General features: G+C 33.5%; 1 protein-coding gene across 3 annotated transcripts in view; it reads left to right on the plus strand.

Moving 5' to 3' along the window:
• DDX4 (DEAD-box helicase 4) overlaps nt 1-14,069 on the plus strand; it is a 65,488-nt gene that overhangs the window by 36,659 nt on the left and 14,760 nt on the right. For 2 of the 3 annotated variants that reach the window (XM_068532859.1, XM_068532869.1), the window contains 10 exons: nt 1,403-1,504; nt 2,472-2,552; nt 3,615-3,662; nt 5,340-5,387; nt 6,700-6,747; nt 6,971-7,113; nt 7,753-7,905; nt 9,038-9,192; nt 12,167-12,296; nt 13,680-13,846. In XM_068532859.1, coding sequence (XP_068388960.1) covers nt 1,403-1,504; nt 2,472-2,552; nt 3,615-3,662; nt 5,340-5,387; nt 6,700-6,747; nt 6,971-7,113; nt 7,753-7,905; nt 9,038-9,192; nt 12,167-12,296; nt 13,680-13,846 — 1,075 coding nt within the window. The remainder of the gene's footprint in view (nt 1-1,402; nt 1,505-2,471; nt 2,553-3,614; nt 3,663-5,339; nt 5,388-6,699; nt 6,748-6,970; nt 7,114-7,752; nt 7,906-9,037; nt 9,193-12,166; nt 12,297-13,679; nt 13,847-14,069) is intronic. The other variant, XM_068532880.1, reaches the window with a different exon arrangement.

The raw sequence follows: 14,069 nt of genomic DNA on the forward strand, positions 1-14,069 counted from the left end.
TTTGAGTTCATTTTTGTATATGGTGTGAGATAGGGGCCCAACTTAATTCTTTAGTGTGTGAATAACCAATTGTCCCAGCACCATTTGTTCATGTTTTATCTGGACATGTGTAGGTCTAGATATCTTTAAATTTATCCAACTTGCAGTTTATTAAGCTTCTTGGATGTGTAGATTAATATTTTTCATCAAATTTGGGAAATTTTCTGCTTTTTTATTATGGTAAAATAACTCTTAACATAAAATTTGTCATTTTAACTATATGTGTATAATTCAGTGGCATTGAGTACTTCTGAAGTGTTGTGCAATTATCACCACTATCTATTTGCAAAACTTCTTCATCACCCATGCAGAAACTTACGTCCATTAAGTTTCCTTCTCTTCCTCTCAGTCTCTGGTACCCTCTATTCTCTGTACTTCATCAATTTGTCTATGTCTAGATATTTCATACAATTGGAATCATACACTATTTGCTCTTTTATGTTTGGCTTAATTCACTTAGCCTAAAATTTTCAGTGTTCAGGTTGTTGCATGTATCAGAACTACATTCCTTTTTATGGCTGAATACTACTATTCCATTTTATGTGTACTTTTTAAAATCCATTCATCTGCTGATGTACACTTGGGTTTCTTACTACTTTTGGCTGTTTTGAATAATGCTTCTGTGAACATTAATATACAGTTATCTGTTTGAGTCACTGTTTTTGCATTTTTGGGGTATATGTCTAGAAGTGGAATTGTCAGGGAATGGGACTGGGGTAAGCTAAAATATGCCACAAAATCACTGCTCTTACCAAGGACCAGCCTTTTTTAAAAAAAAAAAATGTTCCTTGGGTTGATGCAAGTCCTTGATTAATTTTCAGTTTGGAAAATGTTAATTCTGACAGTGTTGTCAATTTTTTTTCTTCTTTGGAGTAGCAGCATTTGGAGTCCCTTACTTTGCCATTTTCATTGATATCAGTGATACATATCATTTAATAATTTTCATTTTGTTTGCTAGTGTATAGAAATACAATTAACTTTTGTATATTGAAGGTTCAGTAACCTCACTAAACTTATGGTAAGTACTTTTTCTTTCCATGGATTGTGGAAATCCTGTTAATGGTGCAGTTGTGGCAACTTTTAGTGTTTTACAACTGTCATTTTTTCCTTTTAGTCATTTTTAGTTTTTATTCCCAAAACAAGTAGCAGGTTTTTAAAATACTGTAGCTATATCTATTTATACTAATGAAGTTGAACATTTATAGGTCAAATACAGCATTTCTCTTTAGTAACTATCTGTTAATGGCTTAAAATATTAAAGTCATTGAATTATGCAAGACTTAAATAAACTTGGCCACCATGTCCCCAAGATTTCTTTGTTGTTGTTTTGTGTTGTTTTTGTGTGTATGTTTTAATATTATAGGCTATCAAGATGGAAATGATTCAGAAGCTTCAGGGTCATTCAGAAGAGGTGGAAGAGGTAGTTACCGAGGTTGCCGTGGAGGATTTGGTCTAGGAAGTCCAAGTTAGTAGTGGATTGCAAATAGTGTGTTCATTTATTATGAAAGAAATGATAAAAAATAATACTTATTATATAAGGTTGTTATGATGACTATATGAGAATAGTTAAGCATAGTGTGGTTGGTACATAATCACTTATATTGTATAAAATATTATTTTTTAGACACATGTAATTCCTTACAGGTTAAGTGGGAATATATGAATCTTTTTAGCAGAGTGTGTGACTCAGTTCTTTAATATTACATACTGTGAAGCATTTTAGAGCTTTGATAAAGATGGCTGACCTTACAAATAGGTGGCCTTCTCTATGGCTCTGCCTCCCATTATACCTCTTTTATACCAATGTGGCTTTCTACCTAAATTCTACCAGTCGTCATTCCTTGGTGCTAAGGTATTGTCTTCTGAAGTCACTGTTGGAATGCATGCGTCTCTTAACAGAGGAGGACAGAATAGTGGAAGCTAAAAACATAAATTGTAATAATGAGTTAATAGATGCGTAGTGGATTAGTGAATTGTCACTTTTGAAAAAGTGAAGGGATCTGGAGGGTTGCTGTTCAGGACTGATAAAGTTTGATTTGGGAACTGTGGGTGCAAGGGGTGCTTTTCTGGAGAATAAGCAGTGAGATTATGTAATGTGAAATTTCTGGGGGCCGTAACCGTGCTATTTTTCAGAGGTAATTTAACTTTTGCTTATACCATATTTTGATGTAGTATTGACCCTAACTACTTTTATAAAATAATTTTAATAAAATAAATATTTTGAGGAAATAATTTGTTATTGAAGGAAATAATTTGTGGAGAAATCCTTTTGTGTGCTTCTTAGAAAAATACTGTAATTCCTGTTAAATTTAAATTATTTTATCCTGCATCTTTTTAACTTATGGCACCATAAGTTGATTTTTTTCTCTTTGCTGCATATCTAAAAGCTTCTTAAAAGTAACATAATCTAAATTTATTATCTGTAAATCTAGATAGCAAATATGAACAAGATGAAGGGACCCAGAGCGCTGGTGGCATTTTTGGCTCTAGAAGATCAGCATTAAGTGGTGTAGGTGAGAAATAGAATTTATTACTGAATATTAATCATTCACATTTGCTTTTAGCTCTAGGGTTAATAAACCTAATATATATATGTTTAAGTGTACTAGATTGGCTCATGATTTTCTCTGCTTTTTAGATTTGTAGGCAAAAATACATGGACAGTTTTGCCTCCCTTATAAAGTTTGTGCTCTGTGAATTATTTCTTCTCTCTTATCTACCAGTTAATTTGAGTTATAAATTATACTTTTAATTGGAAGAAGGAAAATGAAGTTTGCTTTGATTTCAAAGAAAGGATTCTGAGGGGATTTGAGGAGAAAGTGAAAAAAATGGAACATAATTATTGACGAAAAATGTTCAAATGTGGATAAATAAACTGTGGTACTAAAAAGAAATGAGCTATTAAGGTATGAAAAGACATAGAGGAACCTTAAATGTGTATTACTGAGTGAAAGAAGCCAATCTGAAAAGGCTACATACTGTATGATTCCAACTATATGACATTCAGGAAAAGGCAAAACTATAAGAAGAAGGGTGAAAAAAATAGGTGGTTGCTAGGGGTTGGGGGAAGGGATGAATAGGCAGAGCACTGAGGATTTTTAGGGCAGTGAAGTTACTTTGTATGATACTGTAATGGTGGAGACATGCCATTATACATTTGTCCAAACATAAAGAATGTATAATACCAGGAGTGAACTGTAATGTAAACGATGGACTTTGGGTGATTATGATGTGTCATTGTAGATTCATCAATTGTAACAAATTATCTCTTTGGTGGAGGATGTTGATAATGGGGGGAGGCTCTGCAGGTGTGGGGACAGGAGATATATGGGAAGTCTCTGTACTTTCTGCTTAATTTTTCTGTGAACCTAAAACTGCCCTAAAAAAAAAATGAAGTCTTTAAACAAAATGTTCAAATGAGAAAAAGGTTTAAGTATAGAATTAAGAGATGGTTGGATTAAGGGACTAGAATCCTGAGTAATTACTCAGTATATGAAAAGAAATAGCTATATGGTTTATATGCTTGAGGAGGAGCTGTGATTTCTCTAAATCTTCTGTAAAACAATGCCTTACAGGTAAGGGTGACACTTATCAAAGCAGAAGTGGTAGTGGAAGTGGACGAGGTGAGTTCTTATCTGGTTTACCTATAAGTGGTTAAAATTACTGTAATCCAAGCTTAATTTTTGAAGTTAAAGGTAACTGTTGCTGCTTTTATACACTTTGTGGAGTATGCACTTGCACAGCCAGTTTCGAGGAGTTGTTTACTACTACTCTTTAATCCAACGATTCCGTTATAGGAATTACATACTGTAGGTGTATTTGCTCAATACATGTAAAAGTGTGTTCACTGAAGCTTCATTTATAATAAGTAAAAACTGAAAATCACCTAAAAATTCATGAGTCTGTGTAATAAATGATATAACCATAAAATGGGAGATACCATGCAGATGTTAAAGATTGAGATGTAATCTATATGTACAAATTCTTATTAAAATAATGTTTTTTCTTATGAGATAGTTATTTGGTTTGGTATAGGGGATAAAGAAAGTTCAGTATAGATGATTTTATACTATGAAAAAAAATTTCAGAGTTAAAAATATCTAAATGTCACATAAAAGTTGAAATGTTTTCCAGACTAGTAAAACAATAAAGCTTGTTTGATGTCTTTGAAAAATTCTTAGTGATCATTATTAGTCCCCACTTCCTTCCTTTGGATTCTTGGATTCTTCACTATAGAAAAAGATTATTAATGGCTAAACCGTATCTTCTACAAATGCTCAGATGTTGTTTGAAAAAGGATTTCAAGACCTGTGGACATACAGGACAAGAAAATTAGCTCACATGTAAAACTGCTATATCTAGTTAGCCTTTCAAATCTAATGCAGTCCTTGTTCTTTTTTTGTGATAGTACCTGAAAGTGGCACAATAGATGACTCCTTGTCTAAAGATCAGAAAGATAGTGTATAGAAAAGAGTCAACACGGCAGACCTGACTGCTGTTCTTTGAAAGTCCTGCTTATAAGGTTGGCCCTTACCTGGCTTCTGAGAACGTGGATTTAGGGAGGGTTCTCACCACTCTTAACTGGTGTGAGTGGCTCACTGTGCCTAAACAGTTTGTACAACTGTGTGGTTTATGCTGAATACCTGCTTTGCTTCTGGGAGTCTGGAAGTTTGGTACATGCCAGGCAGAAGGTTCCTGCATTATCAGCACCTCATAAGAACCCTGGATATTGAATCTCTAATGGGCTTCTCTGGTAGACAGCATTTCCAGCATGTTGTCACAACTTGTCCTGTGCGATACCAGTGGGAGAGGCTCTTGAAAGCTTGTGCCTGGTTTTCTCTGGACTTTTCCCCGTACACCTTTTTCCTTTGCTGATTTTGCTCCCTATCCTTTCTATGTAATAAGTCACAACCATGGTTATGACTATATTCTGGGTCCTAGCAAATCATAGAACCTATGGGTTGTAGTGGGGACATCCCAACAAAGATGGATTTTTAGTTCCTTTTAGAAAATATATTCCTTTGCTGAGGAATATAGGGATCAGGAAAGAGACATAACAGTTTAAACAAAAAAATACTAATATGTTATAACAGTGTAATCTGCATAAGATCAGCATGTTGAATGCTAAGGAAACAAAATGTGCAGGGTTCTATTTATCTTAATTGTCTCAAGTATTATTTGTACGAAGGGACTTTATGCATTTTTAGAACTTTTTCTCTTTGAAGATAAGCAATGAAAAGAAAGATGTGCATAGTCTTGTATCTTGTATCTTGACTGTATCTTGTGGATTTCTTTAATAGGTGGTTACAAAGGTTTAAATGAAGAAGTAATTACAGCCTCTGGAAAGAGTAAGTTTTACTTTAGATAAGGTATTTGATTTTTATAGTGAGCATTCTTTTACCCCTCGATTTTTATATATATAATTTTTTTATAAGTATGGAATATTTATTAGGTTTACAGACAGCTAAAGGAGTAAGTCAGATTTTATAAATTAAGAAATCTTGTAAGGTAGCAGAGTCTATATTTTCAGACCACTGTAATATATTCATATCATCAAGCTGGCTGAATTTGTTAGACTGGGAGGAGAACAAAATGTTTTTGGTGGGGGTAAAATCTAGTACTTTAAACTTTTCTGTTTTTATTCAAAGATATGTGAAATGTAAAATATTAACTATTATATGTTCGGGAAATAATTTGTATAAACTATAATGTATTTAGAATTTTCATTCAACTTAATTATATAGTTAAGGGCATTGAAATATTGTTAATGAAGATAATATCACACACCTTGTATTATTATTTATTAATGTCTATTTGATGCAAATTAAAAACTAGGTAATAATTCAAGGCTTTTTCTGTTATTCCAAACATGTTTTCACTCTCAAAATTTAACAACTTCAGTCAACTTCCTTTCTGATAATATACAAGCCACTTTTCTATTAATTTTCAAAAACTTTTATTTTCCTAATTGTAAAATTAATGTGTTCTTAGGCAAATAAAGACATGAAGAAAACATAATTTGTAATCTCATCACCTACAAATAATTACTACATATAGTTTGATATATTCATTTCTAGTCTTATTTCTAATCTATATATGTATTTAAAAAATTGAGGTCATTATATATGCATGTTGTATCAACCTTTTTTTTTTTTTGAGTATAATTGCTTTACAATGGTGTGTTAGTTTCTGCTTTATAACAAAGTGAATCAGTTATACATATACATATGTTCCCATATCTCTTCCCTCTTGCATCTCCCTCCCTCCCACCCTCCCTATCCCACCCCTCTAGGTGGTCACAAAGCACAGAGCTGATCTCCCTGTGCTATGCGGTTGCTTCCCACTAGCTATTTTTTGTTTGGTAGTGTATATATGTCCATGCCACTCTCTCACTTTGTCACATCTTACCCTTCCCCCTCCCCATATCCTCAAGTCCATTCTCTAGTAGGTCTGTGTCTTTATTCCCGTCTTGCCACTAGGTTCTTCATGACCTTTTTTTTTTTCCCCCTTAGATTCCATATATATGTGTTAGCATACTGTATTTGTTTTTCTGTTTCTGACTTACTTCACTCTGTGTGACAGACTCTAACTCCATCCACCTCACTACACCCCTTGATTTTTAAAAACATTTATCTGTTTTTCGGTTTGATTCCTTTTAAGATTCTTGGAAGTCAGAAGCTGAAAGAAGAGAAAGCGGTGACACTCAAGGTATATTAAGTTTTGTGTGATCCATATGAGTGTATATTGCATTTTAATACAAATACAGAATATTTAAAAACAGGTAACTCTTTAAAATTTGAAGTGAAAACTTTAATGGTAAACATTGGGAATTACTACAGTATTTAAAATTTGAGTTTGTCAGGTTTTGTATGTTTTCCCTCTTATTTTTATTCTAGTCCTTGTAATGTAAATTTTCTTTTTAAATTCTAAGGACCAAAAGTGACCTACATACCACCTCCTCCACCTGAGGATGAGGACTCCATCTTTGCACATTATCAGACAGGCATAAACTTTGACAAATATGATACTATTCTTGTAGAAGTATCTGGACATGATGTACCACCAGCAATTCTGGTCAGTGTAATAATTGTTTCTATAATGACTGTGTAGCAAACTTCGGTTTTTAAAAATTTGGTACATTTCTTTAAGTTGGTATTAAAGAATACAAAATTTTCATCTTATTCTCTAATGTCTTAGGTTGGAAATTTAGAACCATGACTACCATCTACATTAGAATTAATTGCTATGTTGAAAGGGAGGGTACTATATTTCCTCCCCACCTCCCCAAACCAGGATGAGAACTTTATTTAAATTTACTAAAAAGGATACTTTTCCTAGAGATCAAGATTTCTGCTTCCTAAGTGTGTGAGAAAGTGTGTCTTAGGGGAGTGGTTTTCTAAGGAGTGGGGGAGCCCAGAGTCCCTTGTTGGTAATGAACCATTTTTACTGATTAGAGTTATTTGTATCTCACAGGTTTTAAGGGGACAGAAAAGAGTTTCTAGAACCACTGTCTGTACGGAATATTCCTTAATTCTATCAAGTAATAACATACAGGTTCTGGATATTACTTTTGAGTGGGGGCGTATTTGTGAAGTTAACATAGTATATATAAAGTGGAATTAACAACTTGAAACTAATTCAAATAGAATATGTTCATGGAATGACCTGTATATGATATATGGAATTTAATCACTGCCACCTGCTTTTTTTTAGACTTTTGAAGAAGCTAATCTTTGTCAGACACTGAATAGCAACATTGCTAAAGCTGGTTATACTAAGCTTACTCCTGTGCAAAAATACAGTATTCCTATTATACTAGGAGGAAGAGATTTGATGGCTTGTGCTCAGACAGGGTCTGGAAAGACTGTAAGTCACTTTCCTGCATGTATTCTGCCCCATATTCAAACTGCTACTTTTTGAACGTTGGTTCTTCCCAAGTAGAAGATTTCAGTGAACTGTCATAAATATTCATGTGTGTTTGCTTCTGATTTCTGGTTTTATTGAGGTTTGTGTACTTCTGAAGAAAGAATTTTGAACTATTTCTACAGTAGTTCATAGATTTTTAATCTCTAAGTGTGTTCAGCTCTTTTTGTGGAACATAATATCTAAAACAAAATGATTGAGGGTCAAAGCACCAAAGTTTATAAGCCACAGAGAAAGGTAAAAAATAATTTATGTAATACAGCGAATACAGTTTTGGAGTCAAGAGAATGAGAAATAGCTGTAGGTATTGTACCTGGTCCTTAGTATGAAGTGACCTCAGGTTATGCTAATTCTAAAAGAGCTCTGATGGGACCAGGTTGGTCTTAGGACTAAACTGTGGGGTTTGTCTATTAAGTAGGGTTCCATGAGATGAGTATTAAAGACTGTCATTTCCAGGATCATAGAGTCTTGGTTCATACTATATTAGTCTTAAAAAGCCTCCCTAGTAGAGTTGAAGGGAAAATGAGTGAGTTGTATAATACAGCAGCTGTTGTGTGACTTAAATGTGGTTTTGGAGGTAGATTTTAGTGTCTTATTTGTTTAATGAGGAAACTTATAGCACAAACTTTCTTGCCACATGTAACTTTAATAAGGGTGATATGTTTAGTAATCCAAATGAATGATTTCCCAAGTTTTGCTCTGCTTGTGGACCACTTTTGTCATGCATTCTGATAATTTTATTTCTACCCCAAAAGGAGTCATTTAGAATGAATGCTGCATGCTGCATTAACCTCTGAAAATAAGTTTATTTAGAATCTATGGCTGTGCTTTTTAAAAAAAAAAGATATTTTCATAGGGTAGATTAACATTATCAGACATTTTATGTTGTATAATATGAGCATGAAGACCTAAATGTTAAAAACTCATGGAAATAAAAATTGTTTTCCTTTCTCATCTTAAATTTACCAAAAAGATGAAAGAATAAGCTAAAGGATATAAAGACATGAGGAATAGGTTGCCATAGGGAGAAGGATGATGCACTATACATCTGTAAATTATGGAATTTAACTTCTAGGCAGCTTTTCTCTTGCCAATTTTGGCTCATATGATGCGTGATGGAGTAACTGCCAGTCGTTTTAAAGAGCTGCAGGAACCAGAGTGTATTATTGTCGCACCAACTCGAGAATTGATCAGTCAGATCTATTTGGAAGCCAGAAAATTTTCTTTTGGGTAAGTACATCTAGAATGCCACTCACAAACAAGTTTTTCTTTCGAGAATTTTCTTACTTATTTTGGGAAGAACGCACTCATGTAATTGATTGAAGTTTACTTTTTCATAATCTTGCTTATGGGATCTCTTTATTTTAAAAAGAAACATTCTTATTAAAAATTAGATGATAATAGAAATAGATAAGACAATAGTGAACATATTGGTGTGTCTTCTGGTAGTTTTTAAATGTATGTTTAAAAAATGAACTTAGGGTGTTCCTAATAATTTTCTGTTCTTTTACACGTAACTTAATAAAATGGATAACTGCTTATTTAACAATCAGACCTAATTTTTAATGACTTTAAGATTGCCCATGTGTATGTATTTTATTTCTCTATTTTGGGTGATTTAGGTTGTTTCTAATTTGGAGCTACTATAAATAAAAATAATTCTTGCTGTAATGAACAGCTTGCTATATAAATTTTTTCTACTTTTATGTTTTAAGTATTTTCTTAGAGTGGATTTTTATAAATTTAATGTTAAAGAATATGGACTTATTTTAAAGCTTGCCTTCTACCAGCAGTATATGAGAATGCCAATTTCACTATACACTTTGCCAGTATTTGGTATTGTATTAGTTATCTGTTGCTGCTTACCTTAAAACCTAGTTGCTCAAAACAATAAATATTATCTTACAGTTTCTGAGGGTTAGGAATTGGGGAACAGTTTAGCTGGGTGTTTCTGACTTGGGATCACTTATGAGGTTGCAGACAAGATGTCAGCTAGGATTGCAGTCATCTGAAGGTTTGACTGGATCTCTGTGTAAGGATGCTTGATTGTCCTTAGGAAATGACAGCTGGCTTCCCTTAGATTGAGTGGTCAGTGAGAAAGAGCAAGGAGGAGGTTGCTGTGACTTTTATAAAACAGCTGCAGTCACTTTGGCCATATTCTGTTTGTTACTAAGCAAGTCAGTAAGTCTAGCCCATACTCAGGACTGGCTATATAATTTGCTAGAACTAGTGCAAAATGAAAACGCAGGGTCCTTTGTTAAAAAAACTATGAATTTTAAGCAGCAAATATAGAGCATTAAACCAAGCACAGGGCTCTTCTAAGCTTGGGACCCTGTATGACTGCACAGGTTGTACACCTATGAAGCCAGCCTTGTACACACCTATGGGGGAGCGGAGTTAGGATCTATATTTAAAGGAAGGAGTATTGAAGAATTTGTGTACATATTTTAAAACCACCGCAGGTATCTTCATTTTCTTTTTTTCATTTATTTGGTTATTGAGAGGTTGAACGCTTTATACGTTTTCCTTTGTGAATTATGCATTTGTTATCTACCAGTTTATCTATTGGGATATTAGTGTTTTTCTTTACAATTTTTTAGAGTTTTCTCTGTATAGAAGCTTCACCTTTTATTTTGTATAAATCAGTTTATTTAAAATGAGAGTAGAAAAAATTAAAATTATTAAAATCCCTTTAATGTCAAGCTTGACAGATCTTTTGGAAAAAGTAGGTGTACATTGCTTATACCAGTGTTTATTTCTTGCTGATCCCCATGTAGTATGTTGCTCTTCAGTCTTTTATTTTTACTTTTTTTTTTAAAGCTTTTCCAGTACATTTTTTAAAAATTTTATTTATTTATTTTATTTTTGGCTGTGTTGGGTCTTCATTGCTGCGCGTGGGCTTTCTCTAGTTGTGGCGAGCAGGGACACTCTTTGTTGTGGTGTGTGGGCTTCTTATTGCGGTGGCTTCTCTTTTCGCGGAGCACGGGCTCCAGGCGCGCAGGCTCCAGTAGTTGTGGTGCGCGGGCTCTAGAGCACAGGTTCAGTAGTTGTGCCACATGGGCTTAGTTGCTCTGTGGCCTGTGGGATCTTCCCGGACCAGGGCTCAAACCCGTGTCCCCTGCATTGGTAGGCAGATTCTTAACCACTGCGCCACCAGGGAAGTCCCAACTTCAGGCTTTTAAATCAAGTAAAAGATAACAGTTTTCTTTTTTAAAAAACAAAAGCATATGTATGATAAATTCAGATAATTATGCACAAAATGAATATTAGTACATGGATATTTGTTGGAACATTTTTGTGGCAAAAAACTGAAAAGTATCAATGTTTGTCTTTAATTCTCCTCTTCAGAGTTTACACACTATTAACAGTTTATGTGAATTATTGTAGAAATAGCTGGTGCACATGTATGCACTTTAATTCTCTCAACAAATGGTGGCATACTAAGCTTGTTGCCACCGTGTTTTTTAAAAATGGTGTATGTTGGCGCTAATGCTTACTCTAGAACTGTACTCCTTTTTATGAATGCACAGTATTCCTTTGTATGGGTGGGCTATAATTTTAAGTCTTTTATTGTTAGACAATTAGATAGGTTTCAATCTTTTGATACTAAAAATAATGTTAGTAGTGAATATTATTTTACAGTCATCTTTACCCATATGTGGGGACATACCTGAAGGGAAAATTCCTAGATGTGAATTTACTGGGAAAAAGATATGTTTTAAAATTTCAATAGAGACTAAAATTGTGAAAGGTGTTGTATCAGTTTATCCTCCTGAGTGCCAGTTTCCCTACACCCTGGCTAACATGGTGTTATCACACTTGAGGGAAAATGTTGTTAGTCTTCATTTATTTTGCTTTTAAAAGTAATGTTGAACTTAAAGTGTTTAAAAACCTTTGTATTTTTTATGAACCATTTGTTCATGTTTTTGGCTTATTGCGTGAGTGCTGGTCATGTTTATCATTGTTTTTGAAGAGCCCTTTATCAGACAGGTTGCATATATTTTTTTCCCACAGCTTTTCAGCTTCTTTCTGGGAAGAATTTAATTTTTTTAAAAGAATATTGAATGTATTAGCTTTTCCTTTATGGATTTCATTTTACATCTTGTTAGAAACAAATGGCTAATTTTCAAGTAACCAGAAAGTGACATTTACTTTTATTGTTAATAGGACTTGTGTAAGTGACATTTACTTTTATTGTTAATAGGACTTGTGTAAGAGCTGTTGTTATATATGGGGGAACCCAGTTGGGGCATTCCATTCGACAAATAGTACAAGGCTGTAATATATTATGTGCTACTCCTGGGAGACTGATGGATATCATAGGTAAAGAAAAGGTAGGCTCTAGAGGGATAACAAAGTTGTGGTATTGATTAATAATTTTTTTTGTTTGGGGAAGAGAGAGATTGGTATAAAGATACATACATTTATTACAGCACCATTTATATATTAGGCCCCCATCAGATGCTTTGAATGCATTCTCACATAAATCTTAAAATAATGAAAATAGGAGGTAAATAGTATTTTCCATTTTATACTTGGGAAAACAAACTTAGTGAGATTATGTAATTTATTTTAAACCTCTCAGTTAGCTCTATTAAGTGATAGAGCTAGGGTTAGAATCTGGATCTGATTCCAGAATCCATATCCTATACCCCACTACACTGGGAGAGAAATGCAATAAGTGCTTTTATCTACTTTCATATATGTCTTGATGAAATAATTTTTTTTCCTGAAAGAAAGCCTTTGTGGCATCCGTAATTTTGTCTTCTGTTTTAGGTGTGGGAGTGATATTATCCAGGACTATTAATTTTCTGTCTTCAGAAAGAGATTTTAGGGCTATGTATTTCTTTTTGGTATTCACATACCACAGTATTACATCTCTGTATCAATATTTTCAGTTCACTTTCATGACCCTGATTTGCTTTTTTAAGGCCCTTCTCTAAAGGGATTATTCAAAACATGCTCTTTCTGTGTAAAGGGACTTTTCTTAGGATACTTATTAAGAGTATCCAGAGAAATCCACCTTGATTAAACATCTTCCCTGGGGTACCAAAATAACTTGTTTTCTTTTTGCAAATGTGTGCTTCTCTTTTTAGCACTAAGTATCCATGATAGGTAAGAAAAGTTTCCCAGTTGTTCCTGAGTGATTAGAGAATGGGGGATTTATTAAGGGTTTAAAGGAGTTAGAAGTAAGTTTAGCAGTTATAAGACATTTGAATATGTCATGCTATTAAGAAATTTTATTTCTTACATTAAAGAGTCTGACTTTATCAGATAATATAGTCTAGATCTGTGCTGTCCGATACAGTAGTCACTAGCTACATGTGGCTATTTAAATTTCAAAGTGATATAAAATTAAAAATTCATTTCTTCAGGCACACTAGCCACATTTCAAGTGCTTATTAGCTGCATGTGGCTACTGGCTAACAGTGAAGATATAGAATTTTTAAGTAATTACAGAAAGGTGTATTGTGTAGTACTGATCTAGGTGTTTTGGTTTCTTTCTTATAAAATGTTTTATAACATAAGGCAAAATTGAGAACTGAAATAAACACTGATAGTATTACCTAATCATAACAGTTCTCTTCGTTTTATGCATTTATTTCTAATCTTCATCCTTAAGAATATATTAATAGTTGGAGTTGTAGAGAATATTTTAGTTTAATACATTAACTAGTATGCATTCTCTGCCCTCACCCTTGAAAATATCCTTAAAGATTGGTCTCAGACAAGTCAAATATATAGTTTTGGATGAAGCTGATCGCATGCTGGATATGGGTTTTGGACCAGAAATGAAGAAGTTAATTTCCTGCCCAGGAATGCCATCAAAGGAACAGCGTCAGACCCTTATGTTTAGCGCAACTTTTCCAGAAGAAATTCAAAGGTAAATTTTTTTCTTCTTAAAAGTAGTTGCTATGTACTTGATGCTTTTATAACAGGAGAAATAATGTGAATATCTTATTTTTGAGAGATTTACTTCATTTAATCCTAAATTTAAGATTGTAACATAGGTAGTTTAGAAGTATTTCCAGGAAGTTTACCATATTTTTCATTGTTTCTTACCTTAATTCCTGGCTTTACATTAGCATCACATTTTTTTTAATATA

The sequence above is a fragment of the Eschrichtius robustus genome, chromosome 2, assembly GCF_028021215.1.
Source record: "Eschrichtius robustus isolate mEscRob2 chromosome 2, mEscRob2.pri, whole genome shotgun sequence".
Taxonomy (NCBI): domain Eukaryota; kingdom Metazoa; phylum Chordata; class Mammalia; order Artiodactyla; family Eschrichtiidae; genus Eschrichtius; species Eschrichtius robustus.